The sequence below is a fragment of the Patagioenas fasciata genome, chromosome 6, assembly GCF_037038585.1.
Source record: "Patagioenas fasciata isolate bPatFas1 chromosome 6, bPatFas1.hap1, whole genome shotgun sequence".
Taxonomy (NCBI): Eukaryota; Metazoa; Chordata; class Aves; order Columbiformes; family Columbidae; genus Patagioenas; species Patagioenas fasciata.
Genome location: NC_092525.1, coordinates 24,712,373 through 24,738,272, shown reverse-complemented (window position 1 = coordinate 24,738,272; position 25,900 = coordinate 24,712,373). Strand labels below are relative to the sequence as shown.

At 37.6% G+C, this 25,900-nt stretch overlaps 2 protein-coding genes across 2 annotated transcripts in view; one reads left to right on the top strand and one right to left on the bottom strand.

Moving 5' to 3' along the window:
* Positions 1-25,900, bottom strand: part of CDC73 (cell division cycle 73) — a 110,754-nt gene that overhangs the window by 33,173 nt on the left and 51,681 nt on the right. The gene's annotated exons all lie outside the window — the stretch shown is intronic.
* On the top strand, positions 12,453-20,799 carry B3GALT2 (beta-1,3-galactosyltransferase 2). Its single transcript, XM_065841635.2, has 2 exons — positions 12,453-13,038; positions 17,933-20,799. Exon 2 carries the CDS (start codon positions 18,069-18,071, stop codon positions 19,335-19,337), a length of 1,269 nt encoding a protein of 422 aa, XP_065697707.1. The 5' UTR covers positions 12,453-13,038; positions 17,933-18,068; the 3' UTR covers positions 19,338-20,799.

Here is a 25,900-nt window from a genome sequence, read left to right as displayed (position 1 = left end):
TATGGTTATATATTACATTATGTTACAAGAAAACATAATTATCATGGGTGGTCATGGCCATTTTCCAAGTTATCACCTTGGAAGACAAAATATCAGGAGAAAACCCTGAAACTGTGCTCCTTGGGGCACCATTGCACAAAGCTGAACAGTGGAGTGATGAACTCTTAGCTGTTTGTGTTGCCTAGAAAAGTAACTGCCGAGTTCAAACCAGCATGAGCTTTTCCAGGATCAAAAGCTTTAGCTGCAGCTATAATAAATTGTAATAAACAAGTTAAGAGATAAGAGGGCTTGAGCGATGACAATGACAATTATAAGAACACAACGGACTGTAACCACTTTGACGTGGAAAGGGCTATTCTGTATTGTCACAGGCAAGGGAAAAGTCTAGAAAAATGTTCTAATTGCAGATTGTTTTTGACACTCAAGGTTTCCTTCTTTATGAATAAAACCTAATCTACTATGCAGGTTGAGTTGCAAAAGAGTAGATGTTTTTTAAGCCACAAAAGGTGACAATCTTGAGGCCTCTCATAACTGGAATAAGCTGCTAGCAATACTAAAACACAGATCTGTGCAGTCAGTTGAGTAATATTGTAATGCAATTTATGCTCTCTCAAATTTTCTTCTTAATTCCTTTTATATTTCTTCACCTTGTGAGTTGTATACTAAGGCACCACAAGAGAGTCTTGTTGGACATGCACTTACTGCACTGGCTACAGCAAGGTTAAGTGATAATAACTGTACATATAGGAAATGAAGTAATGTAAAAAGGAAAAAAAAAAGATAATGTATTTATACAAGTTATCTATGCTCTTTGCAAACAACAGTAAGCCTCCAGCATAACATCTATTAAAGCCCTCATATCAACAAACTGTCCATTGAGACAGAGCAGATTCATATATCTAGGGTGCTGGAGATAATACTGACAAAATATTGAGACAGAAGAGGTATCTATACCACATCAGAAAAGCAATTAGAAACCAAACAGTAATCTACTGCAAAAGTTCTGAGTTTAGTCCAGCATGAAAGTCTCACGATTTCTACACTTGCATATGCTGCAGTTATCCAGACACTGTAACTCCCCTAAACGGGGAAGACTGGACATTTTAATCTGTTTACAAGTTAACTAGAATACCATCTTTGAACATTTGTCCTGCCCAGCTGTGTAAGTTCACATTTTGTTTTCAATTGCCATATTAAATAAACAAAAAATATTCTGAAGAATGAAAATTAAGAGAAACACCATATTCACAAAAAACAACCCCAAAATTATTAACAAACAAAACCCAAAACCAAAACAATAAAAACCAAAAACAAAGCAAAACCAAACATCACCAGATTTTGTCATGTTCTTGTCACAAAGTTATTGCTTTAACTCATGAAAATATGTAAGTAAGAAAATATATTGTGTACCATGAAGATGGGACTTGAATCAAGTCAGGATGCAAGTGACCTTTTTAGTGGATGGTGGTGTCAGGATGATGAGTGAACAGACTTCTTTGTTTGCCTTTTAACACTGTGGCAAAGTACCCTTGATCATAATGGCAGTGAAAGGTATCACCTCTCCATAGCAAGAATGTTAATCAGTCATTTCCCCCTTTCTCAAATGCCTAATTTAAGCCTTACATTTATAGGTTGTACAATCAGAAAAACCTCTGTGAAACATTTGCCAAGTACTACACTTACACACAGCGCTCCTCAAGGTGAAAAGGCATGGGAACAGCAAAAAAACCTGCCAAGGTTTCTGCAATAAAAGCACCTCTAGCTAGAGGCATGGGGTAAGCTCACGTTACCACTGCCCTAGATTCTGTTCCCCGTCTCCTTTTCTCAACATGCGACAACATAATGGTCTTTGTCAACAGGTTGATGAGCTGTTCAGAAGAACTGATGTACAATCAGTTTTAGCACAAAAAGTCTGGAAATCTGACACATAACGATCTGCCTCCCAGCACAAATTTTTTTATCATCCTGGGAATAAACCTTCCTTTCACCAAAAATACTAAACCTGAACGAAATCAACTAGTTTGAACAGACACAGAATACCTTGCATTTTCAATGCACAAGCTTGCTATATGATGCCATACAAAAAAGCACTACTTTGAAAACTATTATGACTGGAGCTGACATTCAATTGCAATGTTTCTTTCTGCCTGGTGATTTCATACACTTGTATCAAGTAAAACAAAAGATTTCAGTAGGTTTAACTCCAGAGAAAACACATCCACTACTGGATCAAAATGTTTACATTCAGATTTCAACAAAAAGAACAAATCCTCGGAAACATTTCCCCACATTTTAACTCAGGGCATAGAGGCAATTTGGGATTCAAAATAATAAACATATGAACTTCAAGAACCAAACTTATAATGTTCATAAGCAATGTATTAATAGTAATTCAATGTTAATATTAAACTTCAGGAGTTACATAGCCTCTAGCTTCCCATGCTTTATGTTTTTAACACAGTAAAACATCATGGAAAATAAAAAACTTGTGCTCTTCAGTGTCCTCAAATGGCTGCTCCCACCACCATTAAAAATTATTAACATACCTTTCTTAGTATGACATTCCGAAGTCTGAGCATTTCTAAGATTTACAGTAATAGCATCCCACTTATACCAGTCACACAGATGCTGACAAACTGTCTTCTAGACTACCTAGATCTTTTCCTTGGACTGCACTATGTAAAAATTTCATGCACATCATCATAATTAAACACCCAGAATCAAAATGCAATGTTTTTGGTACTGTTATATGCCATTTATGGTCCTGCTCTTGTCTTTCTTCTCCCAGCACCTCACTACATACTTTCCATTGCAGAACTCTCATTGCAGAATTCTAATTAAAATACTATTTTATTTACAATTATGAAGGAGCACTCAAATTAGAGGAAAACAATTCCCACCATGCACTAGCAGGTTCACAACAGAATGTGTATATTATTGCTGCAATATTATATACCAAATAGATTGTGCAAACTGCTACTGGTATTTTTACCCCGAATTAACGTATCATTCATATGACCCTATTGCATAATATAAAAACCGATGATGCTATATGCCTATATAAAAAACTAACTGTAATGGCAATAAATCATGCATTAAGTTAAAATACAGGAAGGATTCTGGCTGTATCACACAAGAGGAATTTTTCCATTTGGCCTTCTGCCTCTACTTTCAGCTTCCTTTGGCATTATATCTAAATTCCCCATTATTCTTCTCTCTTTAGTAGAGAAGATTAAATTAAGCCCTTCTCAAAGCACTAAGATGACAGCATTCAACTTTCATTTTTTCATTTTATACACAATCCATACACTAGATAGACCATCTTCAAGCTTCTATCTATGCATTATAAGATCTGGTTTATAATATGACTGTTCTTTGAAATAGCTACGGCACAGCTGTATTTTTGGTAGTGCAGAAATGCAGTCCTCTTCAATGAAGGTCAGCTGCTAAGGTCCCATGCATACAGTCTGGGCCCATTCTGCTCAAATACGAGGACAGGACTACGGTTGTACAAAACCTCTACAAATGTTAGGATCTTCCTATTATGTTGTGACTTTTATACCGTCTTCATCCATCACTGCAGAAAAAATAACGTCGACTAAATGAACAGACTCAAAAGCGTATTTTAAAACAGGTTTTAAAAGTTCTCAAATGGCTGCCTCTCTGACTGTCTCTATACACACACAAATTCCTCTTTAAGAACTTCCCACTGTGAATAAACATCTAAGATGACAGATGATGTCAGTCAGCACAGACACAGGTGAGGTTCACTGCAACTATTATTTCTGTTCCTCCCGTGTTAGCAAGTATCAGTCATCCATAACCATCCTGCGGATTGCACAGTTTATCTGAAGGAAATCTGCCTTCAGCAGCAAGACCTCTTCAGCTCTCCTTCAGCCCTCACATCTGCCGTCTTACTTCAAATGGTTGTTTCACCTTTGAAAAGTCTACTGTTGGTGATAAAAAATAAACCAGATTTTTTTTTCCTACAGCAATCTGTTGCAAAGTAAGATCCCCTCACTTGAAAACTGAGCGCTTCGGTGGCAGGAAATAAAAATGAGTAAGCCACTAAGAGCAGACAATGTTCTGGAAGAGAGTCAGGCTTCCAATGCCAAGAACCATCTCAATGAGGAAAAAAAAACAAAGTGTAACAAGATTCCTCTGTTATGACACCCTGGAATTTTCTGTATGTGCTTAGGAGGGCTTCACCAGTCACAAACAGATTCAGTTTCACAGAGGTTCACCCAATAACTTCCTTCTTAATCTGGTCATGCTCTACTTTTACAAGAAAACCACCAAAACAAAACAGCAGCATCACCTTTTGAGAAAGTGCAGCGTAGTAATTTTACATGTAGCTCAATAGGTTGGTAGGAAGTACAGAAACCTCACACTCTACTTATTCTTGTTCTTCTAAAAAGACAGTTTAGAAATGTAAGAAAAAAAAAATGTTTAAGAGATAATGCCAGAGTACATGTTTCTTCCTTATTTTGCAGCTTCTACATTGTCATATTCTTGAGTAAATTAATACACCTATTTCTGAAGCAAGAGCAAAACCCCTTATCCTCTCAAACACACTGACTAGTGCCTAGTTTGAAGAAAAACATCTGAAAATTACATAAGAATATTTACAAGGCACTACTAGTATGAAAGGTGTTCCAAAAACTCTCAACTTATCACCATCAGATCTCAATGAGCTGGGATCAGCTATTCTAGGTCACCCGTTTTCCATTCCAGATGACAGAGGTGCCTCAGATTCAGCAGTTCCAGGAGCTCAGGACAGCTTTGCAGTGAGTTGAGTCCCCAGCCAGCCAGTCTCCAGCATCATGCACAGCACGGACCTGCTATATATAAACCTTGCGAGCACCTCCCATCCACCACAGCACTTCTTGGAGAACAAGCAATTCTACCCAGAGTCATCAGAGCTGATTAGCTCCCGCCACACGGGACCTGAACCGACTCCGCCAGCCCGTTCAGAGCGGGCTGAGGCAGCGATTCCCCGATGGTCGACATTCCACAGGCTTATTGGATTGTGTGCATTATCGTGTGAATGCACAGATCCAATTTTATTCTGGCATCTGTCCCAACCAACCTGCTAGTGAGAGAGCTAAAGACATTCAAGAGACCTGCTCTAACTCTCCCTGCTGCATCCAGCATTTCCCACATCACTGAGATATCTCCTTGCCCATTCCCCCACCAGCACCCCTCAGGTAAGGGAAAGTTAATTACAGATAACAAAAAAGCCCTCTTCTTGTCATTAGGCAAATCCAGCATAAAAGCACAGACACTGGTGCATAGTTGAGACAGAGCTGTGTAGAGTCAACTGGAAAAAAAAAAAAAAAGAAAAAAAAGGGGGTGAGAGGAAGGAAATGGTAAAAAAAAAAAGATATTTTTTCAAGGCAAAGAAATCTCCTCTATATGAGGTGACCTAGATTCCCAATAAAAAGGGATTCCCTTCTTGTATTGTATCCAGGCCTCATTAAATTAAGAAGGCATTCTTATTTCATTTTATTATTTTGTTTGCTTATAAGAAATGCAATAGAAGTAGAAAACAACCCTGGTCTTTTTTGGTCTATTATGCTTCCTACTGATATTAACAGAATTACAGGGCTTTTTATCTCTGGCAAAATAAGTAAGTCCAACAAAAACAGAAAGATGGAGATGCAAAGGTTGTGAGGGGAAAAAAAAAAATAGATAAAGACTCTGAAAGGTTATTTCTTTTCTTCTGCAATGCAAATCATAATACTTGCACAAATAAAGCACAAATGTGCATTAACCAAAACTTACAGGAAAAGCATTTGTATAAGTTTGAATGCTTCATTACGCAAATCCTTGCAAGAAGACTTAAAAGAATGCACAGTGTGCAACCCATCATCTGAGGTCATAAGATTAGTGGGCTTTTTAAGAAGATGACTTTTTTGGTGTTTTTTAGGAGCTTTTTATTTTTTTTTTTTTTTTAGATGACAGATGCTGTCTATACATTTACTTCAGTAAAATGGACCAGTGACAGAAAGTTTTACAGATGCTGATTAGGAGTTACAAGAATATATCTATATTACAGAAAACTCTAATCTTTAATGTTATGCTAAATTTTACAAATTCAGCATTATTACATTAAATATCAGTGTTTTTTTCTGTTAAGCACACATTGCCCTGCAGTACGCATTAATGGTTCTTAATGCTATGTCATAACATGGACAAGATGCAAGAGAGCTTTCTCCGATTTCCTCTCTTGTTAAAAGCCACTAAATTACAGAAAATAAAAAAACCTAGAATTTAAGCTGGAAATATCATTTAGGATAGCAGAAAGTAATAAAAATTCTCTAGTTCTAAACCAATATTCTCCCACAATTAACATCATATAAAAATCATTTATTTGAGGACTAGAATTCCTGGTGATCCTGATTCCATGTTAGTAATTTATGTGAAATAAAAATCCTTAGGCTCACAAAATTAATCTAGAATCTTACACAGATTACAGGAGGAATTATGAACACAGTTACTCAGACACAAAACATGATTTCCACAGCACAGTTTCCTTTTCCTTGGAAGTCACTAAAGGGATGCTATCATTTAATATGAATTTGAGAAGTGGAAAGAGAAAGTCTGCGGGCCAGCTTGGCAACTGGAGGTATGCAAAGCCGCTTTGTATGGTCACTAGACTTTTTTTTCATCAGAAGCAAATACAAAGGAACATTTACTTCCAAAGGATTTTTTTGCCACACAACAGAATTAATTTTGAAATAACTGGAAATCAGTTCAATTATATTAAGCACACCACATTATAAAACTCAGCACATACTAAACCAGCTTTTCATTAATATATGCTGACTGGAAACTGCTTCAAGTTGAGGGAATCATTAACATGGAACAACAGCAGGAAACACACAGATACATGAAACCAGCTGAAGTAGTTCTATTAAACTAGGCGGTGTGCAGGGTGTTTGGAATAATTTTAGTTCCCCCAACATGTCAAGTAAAGGGGGGCAGGAAACTGCTCTTAAAAGGGGTCTTATTCTCCATTTTATGATCCACATTTCCATTGGATGTGAAAAAGGGTTGCTTAAATTTATTACAGCGATAGACCCTCTTGGATCACTGGAAAAAGGATCACTTCCACAGATTTTCCTGTTTTCCTAGTTCAGGTATCTGTGCTTGAAGAAAACACATCAGGCATTTAAGACACTTGCTAAAGCTTTGTTAATTCTGCTGTAAATCCTGCATGTCCCACACAATCAGCTGTAAATGAGGATACCTACAGGATGGAGCTGTTGGAATTAATGCACTAAAGCTACCGAGGAAATGTGACAGATGGAAAGAGTCAATGCAGGTCTCAATCCCAGGACACGTTAAATTCTGACAGTTCTGAAAGTCCAGTTCTTCAATTTCACATTATTTAACATCAACTGAAGAACTGTGCCACCAATTTCAACCTCAAAACTAGGAATTTGAGGTTGATAAAATACCTCCATATTCACATACAAACCACATACACAGGGGGAAAATTTAGCAAGCAGATGAACAGTCGGAGCTACTAATCTCTTAACCAGTCTCGCAAAAAAATATCTATATATCTATGCAGCTCATGCAGCAGTCCAAAGAAGAGTGCTGGGCAGGTATGCACCCTGGTGATGAACCCGAGGGATGAAGGCTCTTCAAATTAATGGGAAAGAAATGCTGGATGCCCCAAATAGAGCCTAAGGGAAAAGGGTCTTTCTGAGCCTGTTGTGGGAAGGAACCAGGCAGAGAACAAGGGCTAGACAGGTGGGAACAGCTGGAACAAAACATTCCTCTCCTTAGGCAGAAGAGCTCGTGGTCTATGAACTCCCACAGGATGGCATCTTCCTGCTTTAAGAGATTTGATAGGTAGTATCAGTTTTTCCCAAAGTCTCACTTTCTGTAAGAATTTAAGTTTTCATTTCCAATTCTCATGCTGGAGGCGTGAGGGTGGGTGTTAGGAATAACTTGATAATAAAGTGCAGGCAGGTGGAATAAAACAACTCATAAGCTGAGGGGAAAAAAAAAAAAAAACAACCACACACACCAAAAAAACCACACACACACAACAAACAACAAAACAAAAAAACCCACAAAACACAGAAGTCTGCTTTCCACAATTGTTCTTTAAACCGCTTGTGAAGGTTCGGTACTTCTGATGGTTGTCCTGCCCTCCCCTGCTGTGCTGAATCAAAGCTTCATAAAGTCCCTGCTCTTTTCAGAATGCAAAAGCAACACCTGTGACAGGCAGAAAATATTACTGCTGGCACTGGATTGTCAGTTCATCAGGAGAGAACCCTACAACCAAAAATACTGCACAATACAAATGAAATTACGTTGTATGAAATTACATTGTCTATCTCCTGGAAAAAAAAAAAAAAAAATCTGCATTTAGCACTTGAGATCAGCAATAATTGGATGCAAAGCCTGGGGGAAGACATGAAAAATCAGAATACAGAAAAGAAAGATGTGATAAAGCAAACTGTGTTATTAAAGAAACGTGTCTGGACAGTAGTACAATATGCCAAATTTGCATAACACACAAAACCAGAACAGAAATAAAGTACATGGAAACCATTTTGTATTTGGGCTTTTCAGGTGAATTTTGAAGCACTCCAAAGCTGTGTTACTCACAGAAGGCTGTGATAAAGGAATGGACTGAATTCCAGTTGGACAGCCAGAAAAGTCAGTTTACTTAATAAAAACCCACAAGCTTTAGAATTAAGAAACATCCCCTGGAAATGTTTCCTAAGGTAGATGGAATAAGCAGTACCCTCCTGATTTAAGAAGATCACTTGGTCTTTTCTCTCTCTCTCACAACTTTACAAACTTAGGGATGTGTTTATATCCCTCACTGAATAATACAACAACTACCAACTACTCGTTAGCAAAGAAAAATAGACGTTTCACAATAACTGGAAACCTTTATCTAGTGCTCTGTCACCATTTTAGCTTGATCTATATTGCCATATTTGTGTTTCAAGTTTGAAATATTCAAAGATTAATGACATCACTAAGTTTATAGCTTGGGTGTGACCATTTATAAAAAAAATGTAGCAAGTGTAAGCTGGTTTTCTCAGCTAGCCATGCAGTGGTGAAAATCTGCTAAGGAAAATAAGGCAATACTGATGCTTGTGGTCATTTCTAGCTTGCTATTTTTTCCATGTAGTTAAAAACATGCCATATACATAATAATTCTTAACACAGAAAATTAAAACTAAGCATTTATGACATTCTCTATTAATACATTTCCAGAAGAAAATTTTAAAAATAACCAACCTTGAGAATGTTTCCACTAATCATTTTCAACCCTTGAACTGGAAAGGTTTTCAACACATTACAGCTGAAATAATATTACATTTTAGTGTGATAAAATGGAATAACCTTTGCAAACTACTCATGGAGTATCCAGAAAGTATGGTCCTCATGGGAACGTTCAGTTGACAGGTCAGCTATGATGTACAGATTTAGTTTACTTTCATTGGGCTCATGGCTGCCAGGCAGAAAATTACCAAGCAGCACACACCTGAGTACTGCCATCATTCTAAATTGATTTGAGAAACTTCTGATAATGTTGTCAAGAGAGAAATTTATTTAATGGTTCAACCTCAGGGTCTGATTTATTTTAAAACCAGTTGGACAAGACTCTACTGATAAACTTCCTACATGTCATTTTTAGAGGTTAAGTTTTTTGAAGAAACTATTCCAAACTTACACACCTTTGTTATGTGTAAGTAGCTTTTCCATAATTCACAGTTGTCAGGTGCACAGGTTATTCTAAGTGGACATCTTCTCTTATTCCTTGCATCTGCTTCTAGCTTTGCAGAACTCACGGAGCAGTCAAGCTTTCACTGGTCATGGTAACTCTGTGCTGTTCCTTACACACACGCTGCCCATCTTCACATCAGTTACTCCTTCTCAGTCTTAATAGATGGCAGCATTTCAAACACTAGCATAGCAGCTTCTAATTTAAGATGTAACCATAGTAACATTACAGAACATACTACTCCTTGGATCAAGAATAAGCGGTCCACTGACCCTTCACGGTGAGATTGAGCTGAAATAAAGCCCATTCCAACCTCCAGCCCAGCAAGATTTCTCAAACCTTTAGGTCATATTTCCAGTACAAAGAAAGCTCTGCCCTCTTGAAATACTCAGAAACATACAGCATCATATAAAAGTAGTAAAGAACAAAGTGCTGTAAAAGAAAAGCAATTTCTTCCTGAAACTTTGACTCTCTTAAGCTACAGTCACACTCAGATAGAAAGTAATAGAAAAATCAAAGCTTTTCCTCACTTTCCTGTAAAATGACCTGCTCATCGTTTAAAAGCAAACAAGTGAACAAAAGAAATGATTCACTAAGATTTAAGAATTCAATATTCAATTTGTTCACAGGGCTAGATGACAAATTTTACACATATCATCTACATGCAACAGATCTGCCTGAACTTTCCAAGCTACACACAGTGACACGGTCATATAACTAGCAGCCAAAGCTGATGTCTGTTCCCTTCTAAATCTACTTTAAAACAGAGCCTATTTTAAAAAAGTGGTTCTTGGGATTTTTGTACCTTAATACTTACTAATGAGCATTTACAGAAAAATAAAACAGCTCTGCCCACAATAAAATGTAAACATACCACAAACACCCCACAAACCTTTGGAGATACACTCCAGGTACAGTGAAGCAGTACTAAATAAATTAAGTGGAAACAACTATGGATTTTAATAACCATTTGTTAAAATATCGCCTTGTTTCTGAATACAATGTTGTGTGTCTTATCCGAAAATTCTAAAATCAGAAGCATATTCACATGCTGGTATTTGAAAAAACATTACTTGCTTCTACGTAAATCAACACAGGCAAATCAACTACATGAAGGTCTCACTTGTAGCCCAGAGTGCAGGAAATTGACAATACTCCTAGGCAAGTTCTGTCACATTTATATATAATATTTTTTGTATACAATAACCTATTGCTGTATGTATATTATAAAGGATAAGGATAAGAAAGCTTTTGTGTTTAGGTGGAAAATTCAGTAGACTGAGCACACATACAACCTTTCCAAGTACTAACTCTCAATTATTCATGAACGTCCCAGAACAGTAAGTGGTGCTGGACACAGGTCTCTCCTCCCTCACTCCATCGCCCCACTGATCCCCCCTCTATTATGCAAATACAAAGTTTTTTTAGAGTGGAGGAGGTACAAGTCTTTAATGATAGCCATGTTGTACTCATAATAAATAGTTCGAGAACATACTCATGCTCCCTAAACATCCTCAAATACGATCACAGGATTCGTGGAAATTTTCATTAGGATAGGAAATGCATACATTAAAAACAAAACTAGACTAATAGAAAAAGTTAGTGTACACAGCTGATTTAGACAGGAGGACATAAAATCTGGTTAGGTTTCTAGTAAATGATCAGAACATGCATCTGGATTAATAAAACACACTGACTGCCTTATTTGCCAGTAAAGGACGCACCTACCCCCAAATCCTACGAACTGGAGATACCATATTATATAGCAAATAGATTTTCTTTATCCTTTGGCTAAAAAGAAAAGCAACAGTCTAGAGAGTTAGTGATTAACTTTTCAAAATAGAGAGGACAAACAGTGACTAAGAAATACTTGGGTAAATATGCTGGTACCTTTCTATTTTCTGCACTACCTATTGTGATATAACATACACTAAAGATAATAAGATGCCTCAGCATAGAAGGGTCAGTCATCGAAAGGACAGAAATGAAAGGAGCGCAAGTTTCATTAGGACCAGAAAGACAAATTCTGTAATATAAGGTATGTCTGTAACAGGCAAAAGACATTTTAGATCCATCAATAATTGAAATAAAGTGCCCCCAGTTCTGCAATACCAGACTTCGACCTTTACCAAAGAAGAAAGCCATTAACAGCAGAAAGGCAGCTTAACAGCATGCACTGATACATTAGTGTTGTCCAGCTTAATTGAGTAACCTAAGATTACAAAAAGCATCGTTTATAGAGCAGGCATGTGTAAAGGACGTATGAGCAAAGAAATAGATTTTTATTTTTCCTTTGGCATGAAGGGACAAGAGATTTTTACTCAGAGAGCCAAATGGGTTAAATCAAGTTTCAGTATTTAAATGCCTATAATTCCTTTGCACTGCAGAACAGCTTTTGGAATACGGGAATAGAACGCCTAGCATTAAAAATTCCCCAGAGAATCATAACTTACACTGTCAAGGAAAAGTGCAAACAATTTGAAAAACCCCTCAATCATTCATTTAATAATCATACAATTTTTATACTATTCACCTATCACTGTGCTTGAACTGAGTATGTATCATTTATCAAATAGGAGCAAGAGCCTGTGAAGGTTTCTGTCTGCCTTTGGTTTTAGTCAAAATGAATGCAAACAATCACGTGGGGTTCAGCCAAGCAATGACGTTAAATTCTGCTCTGTCAGAAGACAGCATCTGTCAAAGCCCACATTTAAACTGCTGCCTGCCTGTGCAGCAGCTGAAGAACTACAGAATGGATTTTATAGACCAGAATCCTCGGTTAAAACAGCTCAAACCCTTTTATATTACTGCCTAGCAACAATGAAGGAAGGAATAGCGGGAAATCCTATTACCGAAGGCAAGTGAAGCACTACGCGCTAGCACTCCCTGCTCCCGTTACCGTTAGAAATATGGATACTGAGGGGACGAGAACACAGCACTGCATTGTCCGGCAAGGGAAACACCAGATGTAAAAGCTCCAGTACATCAGCCCCGAATGCCAGACAGCCCTGATCGGAACAGAAACAAGAACTACTGTCCTTTTGTTTGAAGGATGAACAAAAAGCCCCAAGCCAAGGACAACACTTATGATCAAGGAAGGTAACACAGCAACGAGCAGACAGATGGACAGACTGGATACTGTGAAAAGCAATCGCAGGCAGCAGACTGTTGGGGGATGTGCGCATGTTCGATAGCATCTTTTTTGCTGAAGTGATGGCGTGCCAAAAGTATTTTCTGTGGGTATAATCCTCGCACCATCAATGGCCTGACCAGGGAAGGTATGTCAAATCCTTGTGTGTGATATTCATTTACTTGTCTGTTACCTTTTCAGCCATTACAGATAATGATCACTCCTAATTTGCAGAGCCCTGAGATAACATGTCTCTGAAGAGAAAGAATTCTAGCGGCTTTTTCCTCTCCCACAGCACAACATCCCTACCTTACACTTACTAAACGCATTGCTCGCAGTCTGCACAGGGTTGCTGTGGCTAGAGAGGAGGGATTAAAGGGATAATGTAGCCACTGTAATGATTGCTTTGAACAGAGAAATTAAAAACTCAAACCCCTCCAAGAGAGAAAAAACAGTTAGAAATCCTCTCAAACTAGGTCAGAATTAATCCCTATCTGAATTAATCTTAAAGCACTGGTAAAACGTCCATGATATGACACACTGAGGGCACTGACCCATCAATACAGACCACACAGTCAAATTGCATTATCTTAAAAGTACCTTCAGACCCTATCACACTTGCTTTTTTCTCCCCCAAAACACAAGCAAATTGTCATCAGGCTAATATCAGCCAAGCATGAAGTGGGAGCATGCAAAAGATTGGCCATGATTTAAGCTATCAGCAGTGCAATCGGGCACCACATTTTACAAGTAACATCAGGCTCCCCTGACATCCCAAAAGGAAACCTTCAAACACTGTACGCTCAAAATGGTGAGCACGTAACTTAACTCACCCCATCATTACAATTTCTGTTTAATATGAAAACACTGACTGTTTAACTTGGATTGTAAAATGACATTCCATCTTATTGCCATCCATTTCTATTTATTGTTGGAATTTAAATGCTTCATCACTAGCAGCAAACAAACCAGATGAATATTTGCAATACAAATACAAGACCTAAATCTACAGCAATTTAACACACCAGAGAAAGAAAGTGCTTATCTGTAGAATCTACCAATAAGCTGTAATAAATCACTTAATGTCAATATAAATGTGCTTTCTTTGCCCAAGGCAAAGCTAACATGCAATAAACCAACTGCAACTGGAAAGAGTTGACATACCTAAGGATTCAGTATACAACAGTCCCCAGTTTCAGATCAATTTTAAGACATTTAGAAGGTAAAGTCACTTTCCAGAACTTTTAAAACAAACAAGCAAAATGCACCCTCAGGCAATACTCTGAGAGAAGCTTGCCCAGCCAGTGGTGTGACTTTCATATCTGACATTTAAAAACCTGCACACCAAACCTCACCCCGAGTGCTGTTTTGTGCAAAAGACTAATGCAGTTTGTAAGTGAACTCAGGCACATTATGTTAGGCCCAAGATGCAACTGCTGCTGCTGTTTATCAGAATACCGACTCAGGCTGCCTTTTGAACTCTTCCCTCTAATTAAAGAGTTTGCCCACACAGCTAATCAAAATATGAAAATCCAGGACGTGTGAATAGGAAGTCGAATGCTTCAATTTGCAAAGCCGTAATTATAGAGTAGAACTGAAAGTACAAGGAATTGAAACACCAGCAGAGCACAGACCACAAATATATAAACTCTGAATGCCACTTGAATTTTTATTTGGCATCTGATAATGCATCAGTGACTGCACAGTCAAGTGCCAAAAATGAAGTAGAACTATTATAAATCATATCTTCAAGCTGCAGAGTTACATGCAACAACAGACTTCCAGAGGTTTTCTTATGTACTGCCAATGATAGATGCCTCTTTGTAAGCTTTCTGCGATATGATATTTTAAACATTCGGACAGAAGTAGCTATGCTTTATCCCTAGTTAAAATGAGAAAAAATAATATTTTTTATGATACTATTTGATAATGGTTTCAATGTATGTTGACTGTTTCCATTATTTTTAAACAATGCATCCTACGCATGTAGTACTTTCTAAAGGTGCAACTACTATTGCTCTATTTCAAATACTTAATGCCCACTGTATATTTTGAAATGCTTTGCACCTGAATTAGAAAGAAAATTATATTAAGCTACTTAGGTTTTTTTTTCAGTCAATAGTTTTATGAAGCTCAGAAATAGATGTGGGTCCTTCCTCTATAAACACAATGCTTTTCTAAAGGGCAAACAGGAAACTCCCACCTTGAAAAATCAAGGAAATATGTAAGTGAGAAATGACTCTTTATATTTCTTATTGTAGTTCCATCTCTCACCGTAAAACTTATTTTAATGTGCATGATGTGAGCATGTAGCCTAAAAAAAAAAAAAAAAACAAACCAACCACATATATTTCAGCCATTACAACTGTCTTTTCTGGGACACTTCACTAGTGCATCATGGAAAGACAGCACCTGAGAACAGTCTTCAGTTTACACAAATATTTACATAACTTACAGATTCACTCACTGCCATATGCAAGTAGGTGCACAACAAAACACCATCTCAATTAAAAACTAAACACACAGTAGTAGTGCAGCACAGATTTGCTGAAGTATCTGCACCTAATGACTGCAGTTGTAGAAGTGGGACAATTAGTCTGACAAAATTAATCAGAATTCTGCTTGCTTCTCCACATTCAGGAAATTCTGGTTTTTACTTTCTTCCTAAACTGCACAGGCATGGAGTGGAGTGATAATTAATCAAATATTCCCACTGTTGCCTTCCAAACTGGTATCAAACAGTTTCCCTGAGATCCAGGGTACCCTTTGAAGTGACATTTATGTTTGCCTATGCAGAGATATTTTTCCCAAGTAGCTGACTCTTCATTTCAAACTCACTGCACACTGCAGAGAAACTAAAATAATATTATCTTTGAGGGCAGGCTTTTGTTCTCTAAGCATGCAAAAGCAGGCACAAATGGTCAGATAAACATAAGACTTCGACGTTTGGGGCTTATTTTCTTTTACATAAGGGTAATGTCCAAGTTAAAGCAGAACAAAAAGAATAGTGTTAATTTTCATGCTACATACTTTAGCCACACGTTTAACAGCTGTAAACTGGAAAAAAAAATGTTAGAAAGACAGTCTCTGGTAAGTGGCATCGGTCCCAAGCAGTTAAAAAGAAAACAACAACAACAACAAAAGAAAACAACAACAACAAAAAAACCACACCAAAACAAACAAACAAAAAAAAAGACACCCAAAAAAACCCCCAAACTTTCAGTGAGCTTGAAAGTAAAATTAATGAATGCTGCATAAGAACACAAAGACAGGAAAGAGCTTAATAGATCAGTAAGTAAATATTTTGCTATTTCAGAAAGAGAACTGAGGAGCAGTGTCGCCTTTCCAGAGACGTTCACATGGTCACAAACCACCGTTAAAATCCCACCTTCCGCGCTCCTCCTAGTGGAGGTTTGCAAGAGACACAACTCCACCTCGGAGCGGTATTACAACCCCCTCGCTTCCCAATCTTGTGAATGAAGCATCTTCTTCATACACCTTATTTTGTTTACATATAAAGTGACACACAGTAATTAAAAAAAAAAAAAAAAGCAGCTTAATTATATATCTCTCCCTAGCCTTCTGAAATACAAATTTTCACTTCCTTAAACTAGGTAGATTGAATGTTAAGTCACACACATACAATTTAATGACATATTATTCAACTGCCACCTCATCTTAAATTACTTCCTTACAAAGTAAAATCCTGCAATTTCTCATATAACATGTCACTTAGTTTTTAAATGCACAAATTAATCCAAATACTGGGTTTAGGAGATAGCAAAGCAATTAATAAATTATACATTTATATTAGAAATAGCATTTATTATGGACTCTTGTTCAACTTTCATCTTTTTTCCTATACAAAACCCTAGGGCCCAGAAATAAATTAGAGCAAATTGAAAATCACAAACGAATTGCTACTGTGCAGTGAAAGGTTCATTTATGAGATGATGTGATCAGCTTTTAATATGCAGCATCATGAAGCTGCCATATTGACTCTGCTCTTGAATATGAAAAAATTGAAGAGAAAATGAAGCACAGACTAGTTCGGCATTTTTTCCTACCTTTACAGCTGCTAGTAACAATACTTAAAATGTCTGTGTGATACCACAACTGCAGCAGTTATATACAAATTTAGAGAGAGAAGAAAGCAAAAATCACATTCATCAGATAGTTTGCCAGAAACTAAGTTAGTGCTGTGCAATTTTTCTTTCAGTTAATACGAAAATTTCTCTGCCTGCTAAAAACCAACAGCTTAATTTTAATTCAGCTGCGTATGAGCCTGGCACAACAGCCAAGTGTTCCATTCAATATTTTTCTTCATTGTAGAGTAGAAGGTTAAAGGTGCCTGAAAGGTGACTGAAAACGTTATCCTGCGTTACCATCTGAGGGCTGTGCAGTGAGGTTACTGGACCCTGAAAATTAATTTTGACAGGTGCATCTTCTCATTGACTTTCTGAACGCAGTTGGGGCCGGTGGAAAGACGCCAAGCCGTGCACTGTGACTAACACAACTCTGCCATAATCAACCTTGCGCCGTCTGTCCCACCACCAATACATGACCATTTTACAAAAAGGGTTTTTAAACTGTGAGCTGCACTAGCCTCTGCATGTCAAATCAATTTTAATTAACGCCAATAAACCTTCCATCTGGTATTAAGGCCTCTTCATTCAGTCCTTCTCAAACACTGTACAAGGATTTCACAGTCAGTACACCTGAGGCTATTTACATCTACTTCATGCTTGTTTTGCTAACACGATCAATATTTTTGCCTTTTTATCTTTGGAACCCAGGATGTCTGTCAAAACATTTAGCACAAAAAAAGGCATTTTTAAAAGCTAACAAATCAAATCAACTTTAATCATAAAACAAGGTTGGCTTTTAGCATCAATAAAACCTTGTTTATATTAACATGGGTTGGTTTATTTAAAAACCAACAACTTAATTTTAAGTTTATATCTAGATCCTCATTGTAGCCTTTTATATTATGAGTGTGCAAAATTAAAGATTTCTGATTTTGGTTTTTTACATCTTTGCAGAATGAGCCATTTGCAGACAATTACTCAACATGAATAAAAGAAAATGAATACCAAAGAATAGCAGTGGATTCAAAAACAATTGGAAAAACATTTTGCTCGGCCATCGTCTCATATCCCATCATTGGATTCTTACAACATGCTTCAGTGGAGAAGACGACACTGCTGCTTTGCAAAGATGACCTGGAATACCAAAAGGTCTCTGTTTCGCACCCATCTCATTGGCCTGATCTCTCTCGTATTTCTTTTTGCTATGTTTCTGTTCTTTAATCATCACGACTGGCTGCCAGGCAGGGCTGGATTCAAAGAAAATCCCATGACTTACACTATACGAGGATTTCGATCTACAAAAAGCGAGACAAACCACAGCTCTCTAAGGAACGTGTGGAAAGACACTGTACCTCAGACGCTCCGGCCTCCAACAGTCACCAACTCCAACAACACAGATCTCTCACCACAAGGAGTAACTGGTCTGGAAAATACACTCAGTGCCAATGGAAGTATTTACAGTGAGAAAGGCACCGGGCATCCAACATCATATCATTTCAAATACATCATCAACGAGCCTGAGAAGTGCCAGGAGAAGACCCCTTTCCTAATATTGCTCATAGCTGCAGAGCCGGGCCAGGTAGAAGCCAGACAAGCTATTCGACAGACCTGGGGTAATGAAAGCCTGACACCTGGCATCCAAATTGTTCGTATTTTTTTGCTGGGGTTAAGCATCAAGATAAATGGATACCTCCAGCGTACCATACTAGAGGAAAGCAGACAGTACCACGACATCATTCAACAAGAATACTTAGATACCTATTATAACTTAACCATTAAAACTCTGATGGGAATGAACTGGGTTGCATCTTACTGTCCACATGTTCCATACGTTATGAAAACTGACAGTGATATGTTTGTCAATACTGACTATTTAATACACAAGCTTCTGAAACCAGAACTTCCTCCAAGGCACAAGTATTTCACAGGTTATTTAATGAGAGGTTACGCACCTAATAGGAACAAAGATAGTAAGTGGTATATGCCACCTGATTTGTATCCAAGTGAACGTTATCCTGTATTCTGCTCTGGCACTGGTTATGTTTTTTCTGGAGACTTAGCAGAAAAAATCTTTAAGGTCTCCTTAAGCATCAGACGTTTACATTTGGAGGACGTATATGTGGGGATCTGCCTTGCCAAGCTGCGAATTGACCCTATGCCTCCACCCAATGAATTTGTCTTCAATCACTGGCGAGTTTCTTACTCCAGCTGTAAATATAGCCACCTAATTACCTCCCATCAGTTCCAACCTAGTGAACTGATCAAATACTGGAACCACTTACAACAAAACAAGCACAACGCCTGCGCCAACGCAGCGAAAGAAAAAGCAGGCAGGTATCGCCATCGGAAACTGCACTGAAGGACGACGCTCCTTCGGTCTCATGTACTCCATGTGCAATTTGTAAATACCGCTGAGCATGTACAGTGAAAATGGATGAGCTTAATGGGACAGCCTTTAGTTGAGCCCCATCACATAGTGCAGTCTGAAAATTATTTTTTTAAGTTAAAGAAAAGTATAGTTCTTGATAACACTAATATTATGAAACTATAACCAAAAGGTTCTTCCCAGCAAATTTGAGGAAAAAAGAAGATGGTATATCAGGATTTTTGTGTTAATGTGCAATAATAAGCATGCACACCTTGGTGGTACAATTGCTGATTTATGTGCCAATAAAATATAATTGAGCATATTTTCCACACCAAAATTTCATTTTTAAAAACGCATCCATAGCTCTAGTTCTCTTCAACGTAATGATTTCTTGTTATCTACAATTGCTATAAAATGAAAAATAAGAAACTACAGAAAATGCACCAAGGGCAGACCAGTTTTACCTTCAAATACCACGTTTGAATTATTACACATTTCTTTAATGTACAACACATTTAGCAATGTCACATTTCCAATTCAGTAAGACAGTACACCAATGAATTCTAAAACACTAAGAAAATGCTCTCTTAAAGTAGGTCCAGTTTGGGGACAGTTGCTTACTTCGGTTAGGAAAGAGGGATATATGAAATCAAAGTTCAGAAGACTGCTGCTTGGCACATCACCTGCAGAAAGGCAAGCAGTGTTCTAGATTCAACTGGATTCTTCTCAAGGAGCTGACTAGAAGTCTGGTAATTCTCTGGAAGTCATAGGGCGAACTCCTAAAATCTGGTGTCAGGTAACATCCGCCTTGGCATCTTTAGGCAAATTCATTGAATCTACTATTCATTTCCTTACATAACTTCGAGGTAACTCAAAGGCTGATGAGAAATGAAAAATGGAACAGTCTTTTGCTGTAGCCTCAAAAATTTACCATTTTGTGGAAAGAGGGAGAAAACCAACCAAATCTTTATTGATTTTGCTCTTTCCTGCCTGCCAAAAAGAAAGGATCAGTCAAGTGAAAATAGGTCTGCTAGAGAAAGTTAAGCCACACACCTTACTTTATAAGTGGGAAAGTCTAAGTCATAATAAGATTGAGAGTTCCAGACAGCAATAAGGGTGAGAACAAAATCTAAGCAATTTTTAAAATTAAAGTCACAACATGTACCACTGAAAATAAATTGTGAGAAGTAGGTTTAATCTATTTACAGGTTTCTAGTTTCCTAACAAACAGAACTTTTAAAGCTTATTTTCCATCAGAGTTACAGTAGACTTGTATCAAATTCAGGTTATTACTGCTTGTCACTCTGCCAGAGTAAGCAATACCCACCTCTGACTTCGCAGCAAACAATGGAACTGTGATTAGTTTTCTGTTTGACTGGGACTTTTTAATTGGATAAAATAAAAATATTTGATGTACTTTTATTATTTAATAAAATTGATTATATTTATGGTCTTTAGACTTGACTTTTTATGGGAAAGCTGCTCAGAAAGAAATAAATTTCTAGCTTTTCTAGTGTGCCCTAGTTCTTAAAGCCTAGTTTTCATACCACACACAATACAGAGATTACAGAAGGTTCTTTTTCTTTGTAACGAAAACACAAGTCACATTACCAAGCACACTCAGCAGCAGGAACTTGCACAAACAGACTGTATTGCACTGGACCAGCCCTCTTAACAAATTTGAGGAGTTCTTATTGAAGATAGCTATGGAAATTTGCTCATCACTATTTTTTTCCTGATCCTCCACTAAATTTTATCATCTGCTGTGTTTGAAGTATAATAATTATACATTCGCGCAATTCTAAGATACCTCAAATCACAAAAATGACCATTTCTGGGGCAAGTAAATCTCTGTAAAAATGGTAACTCTCTGCAGAAGAGAGGTCTCCAACTACAATCAAAGAGCATCCATTTAGCTTTGGTGAGGACTATTGGCATTCACAGAACACAGAGATCCAAGTTGCATTAGAAAAAGTCTTCGGGAGTGTTCTTTCAACATAGTTTGCTTCATACTTGCTTTGCCTGCTTCCTTCCAGCTCATGCAGGCCACAGTTAATAGCCCAGCTGAAAGCCATCTGGCTTCAGTTAACTATTTGCAAGCTTTACATAATAGAGCAAGTTTTAGACAACCAGAGTAAGTGTTGAAAATCACTTACTACTCAAGGGTATTTGGTTCTGGAAGACACATAATCTTGTAAGCGGCCTCTCCCCAGGCGATGCTGGCCAAGAACAGAGTCCATCCTCCTGGAGATGACTCAACGCTGTTCCAGCCTCCAGTGCTTTCCTTTCCAGCTACACTGCAATGTACTCTGCTTGGATTTTACCAACTCTGGCTAGTTCAGAATGCTGTTACTGGCTTCTGGGTACAGTCCAAGAGGTTAATAACTAAACCTTAAATAGTTTGGCACTTGAATCATAAAGTAAGGCAGCCAAACAACCTCTTGGGTGCTCCACTTTGGAGTTCATGCATGATGTCGATCTGCCCGAGCTTGGCAGAATCATGGTACCGTGCCTACGAGTTCAGTATATCACACTTCTTGCTAGTTACAATCCTAATGAGGAGTGTAAGATGTTGAATAAAAAGCCATTTTTAATGCACTTTGAAGGGTCCAACATAATTCTTTAAGGTTTGTGTTAATGCTTGGGTATATGTTGAAACTATTCCATAAATATATTTGAATCAATACCAAGACAGCTAAAGGCTACTTAAAACATTTGTATCCAAGTACTGTTTTCTTGCACAATTCATTATAAAGCTTTCAGAAGCAGGAGGGACAGCTTGTATGGGGAAATATGCAGTTACAGAACAAAAGATCTGCGTTCTATTCTCTGAATGTTTTTACTGTTTTCTAGCTTGTGTTTAAGCTATTCGCTCACTCTGCTAGAATATAAAAACAGCTACTGTTAAAAATAGTGCAATAATTATTTATATTATTAAAATATTTGACAAGTTCTCTCAATTCCTTTCCCCATAGAGGAAGACAAAAAAAAAAAAAAAAAAAGGCATTTTCATTACCAATAGGATACAAGCTTACAAGCTTATATCTAGAAGTCTAACATGTCTGCAATGCAGTAAAAAAAAAGAAAGGATATAAATAGTTAACTCATTGAGGTATAGAAGTTTGTATAATATTTGCTATAAATGTTTTTAATTGTCTGTGTGTCTGCTTCAGGTTGAAAAAAATGAAAAGGTCAATGTCTCAACGTACTATAAACAAAAAATCGCAACGTCATCAGTACCACCATTATGGCGAAGAAAAAAAAGTCTTATGAAAGTGAAGCATGGTAACAAAAATCAGACATAAGAACCCCGTAATTTTTCCCCTATTTAACTTTCAACTAAATGAAATACGCACATTGATACTAGATGACCAAAGTGAAATCCCACAAAAAAATTGTTATTTGCCAAGAACAGAACTTTTACTTTCACATCTCCAATTAAAAAGAGTGATGTGGCTTATTTGCAGATCACACATCAATAGATTTGAGCACGGAAAACGCACAGCTACAGATTTTGGTGTAATACAACTGATCCTATCCCAGACATGGACAGATTTCTCATGGGTAAAGTTCACAATCTGTTCTAGTATGAAAAAAATACATGTAAAGGTACTTCCAAGACTCAGCAGTTGGTCTGAGGGAAAATTCAGTGTCCATTAAGATCTTCACTTAAATGTTATCAATTATTTTCATGCCCTATAAATTTAAAATTATAAGATGGCAGTGATTTAGAAGAGATAGGACAGGCTGACTTTCAGGTTAAATTACTGTTGTAGTAAGATTAAAATTCGCTTTTCTTTGCAATGCAGTTTTATAAAATGTGTCAGCCCATATTTACAAAATGTCTTCAGAATATGCATGTTAAGACTTGCATTACCTGTCTCAAAATCCATGCTAAATCAGGCACTGGAGGAGAGGGAAGTACCTAGAAGCCATTCTTTTAGACTGCTCCTCTCCTGCCCCCTCACCATCCCTACTAATTTTCCTGATACGTTAACACAATCCTCAGTCATACTTCAACCTAAAATACCTACCTAATCACATAGTGCAAGAAAATTTTAATATCTTGAATGAATACTCATTTCCATACGTGAAACTTCCTAGCACAAGATGTAAGGGAGATGGATGCTAATACAGAAGCTACTACATTTGTGATATTAGTGAGAACAGGCTCATAATCAATTGGCAAAAGCATCAGTACTTGTTCAAATATCTTTCCATTTTATAAACTCATTTCTCAATCCTTATCTTGTGCTGTAAAATAACACAAACATTGGACAAATACTTAACTGCTCTATAATAACTGCACCTATCAAGTTTTTTTAAGAGCACTTATCTTCCTTTTTGTGTCAGATTTTGTTCCAAAACAGCATGCAATTTGGCTGCCCTGCAGTCTCACCCTTGTTGGTCAGAATAAATTCAGACTGCAGATCACACCTAACAGACCTGGCTGGCATTTGCTGCATCACTACAGATTACACCTCCCGCCCATCTAGACCCACCTCCTTCCTCCAGCTCTGTTCTGCAAGCCCCAGCCAAGCAGCAGGAGGGAGGTGGGGAAACGGCACGGCCAGCAATGCAATGCTGCGCTGCCAAAATGTAGGTCAGAAAGCAGAGAACATTGTCTTGCTTTTGTACCCACGGCAAGAGAGAAGCCAAAGGCTCTCCAGGGCGGGAGGTGGGGGGAGGGTTGTGCAGAACAACTTCTTTACAGCAGGTCACTTAGAAAACCAGAATGAAGCTAAAAACGCAGCAGCTCATCAACACCACACAGATTCAGAAATGTAGTGCAAGCTCAGTGATAAGGCAGAGCACTAAAAGTGAAGCCAAACTACAAAGCAGGATCTGAATGTCAAAGCGATAAGTATTTGCACTTGCTTCACTTCCAGAGAAAATAAGACTCTATGAGGTAAGTCCATTCTTCTAATAAAAACTTTAGTTTGTGATTGCAGTGCACGATTTTTATTGCTGCCTGAACCCCAGTAATTACAAGACACAGTGCAATGGCATGAACCACCTGTCAGGAACTCCACAAAGAGTATTTTACATACAGGACTGTCAGCCCGCAGTCAAACCAACAGCAAAGAAAACTAAATAACTCGTATCTAGGATTTACATTTCATTTTCAAAGAAGGGGTTAATTCCAGTTTTCATTTCTCCCTGGTTAACTCAAAAAACATCTAGGCTGGTACCTTCCTCACACAGCAAAATGACTGCAAAGGAATTTAGCTGAACATGGGCTATGGATGAAAACTACCACGTTGCACTTCCGATATTACCATGGCAACAGCTACAGAGCTCTCTTAAGCATTTAAATCTGACAGTTTTCTTGATAACACTAACTGGATGATAGCAATGATGCACTTTGGTTCATGAGCTAACTGCTGTATAACTCAAACCACAGGGTACAAACCATTCTCTTCACTTTTCTCAAGACTATGCTTGTGGTCAAAATTTTCTGACTGAGACAGTAACCTTGAATTACTACCCTAAAAAAGATAAAAAAAATTAAAAAGTCCCTCCAGCACAGGGAGTACTCATGGCTTAAAGCTTTATGTACTCTTCAAGGTTTCTGTTTGAATGGTTAAGTTGTGCCCGGGTGCTGGACAGGGTGAAGTCAAGGCTGATAAAATCTTTGACAAGATTTTTCTCAAAGGGTTTTCATTCACCTTGGTTGGCTCAAGAGCAGAATATGCTTTCTAAAGAGCAAATGGAATTGATGCTGCTACTTCCAGGTGTCTTTTGGCTGAGAGAGAAGGAGGAGGAAACTCATGTTCTTCTACAATTGTTATCAGTTTGTGAGCAATACACACTTTTTAAAATAAGAAAACACTGCAGCTGAAGAATATACAGGTATGCCCCCAAGAATAAGTGCATCCATTTCCTTTTAGCCCATTTATCTTTATCTAATATTAATTGACATTTCAACTGTTTAATACGTATATTCAGTGAAGCACTCTGATCTCCCAGATGCTCAGTCTGGGCATAATGGAGAACTGTGTTTTTCTTTACCTCATTAGAAAGAGAAGTGTGTGAAACACATTTCTCACCCTAACATTCAAGGATATGAGCTTTGATATTGACTTGCAATTAATTCACCTGAAAAAGATGAATAAACTGAAACAAGTGTGGAATCCTTAAAGGTTTAAAATTTCCCAAGATGACAAAAATCAGACCATAGGAAATAGTCATGCTTGCAAGGATGTAAAAGATGAATATTTTCAACATAAGCAGTCCTCAAAAAGTTAAGTATTCCCAGTTCTTTCTCTGTTAACACTTCTAAGGTTTTGTATTAAATTAAAAACATCCATGCCATCATAAAAAAACCACTAAATCCCTCCACTCTTGAAAAACCACAACCACACTACATCTTTTCTTGTGGAAGGGCCCAGCATTCCCACATCTCAGTAGCTCAAAGTTTAAAACAAGAACAACCAACTGCCAAAACAAACCCTTTGTTAATAAAACACCACCAAGGAAAACAAAAACATTGCTCACTGCCTTTACTAAATATTTAACTTAACCTGCATTTAAACAAGCCGAGGGCTAATATT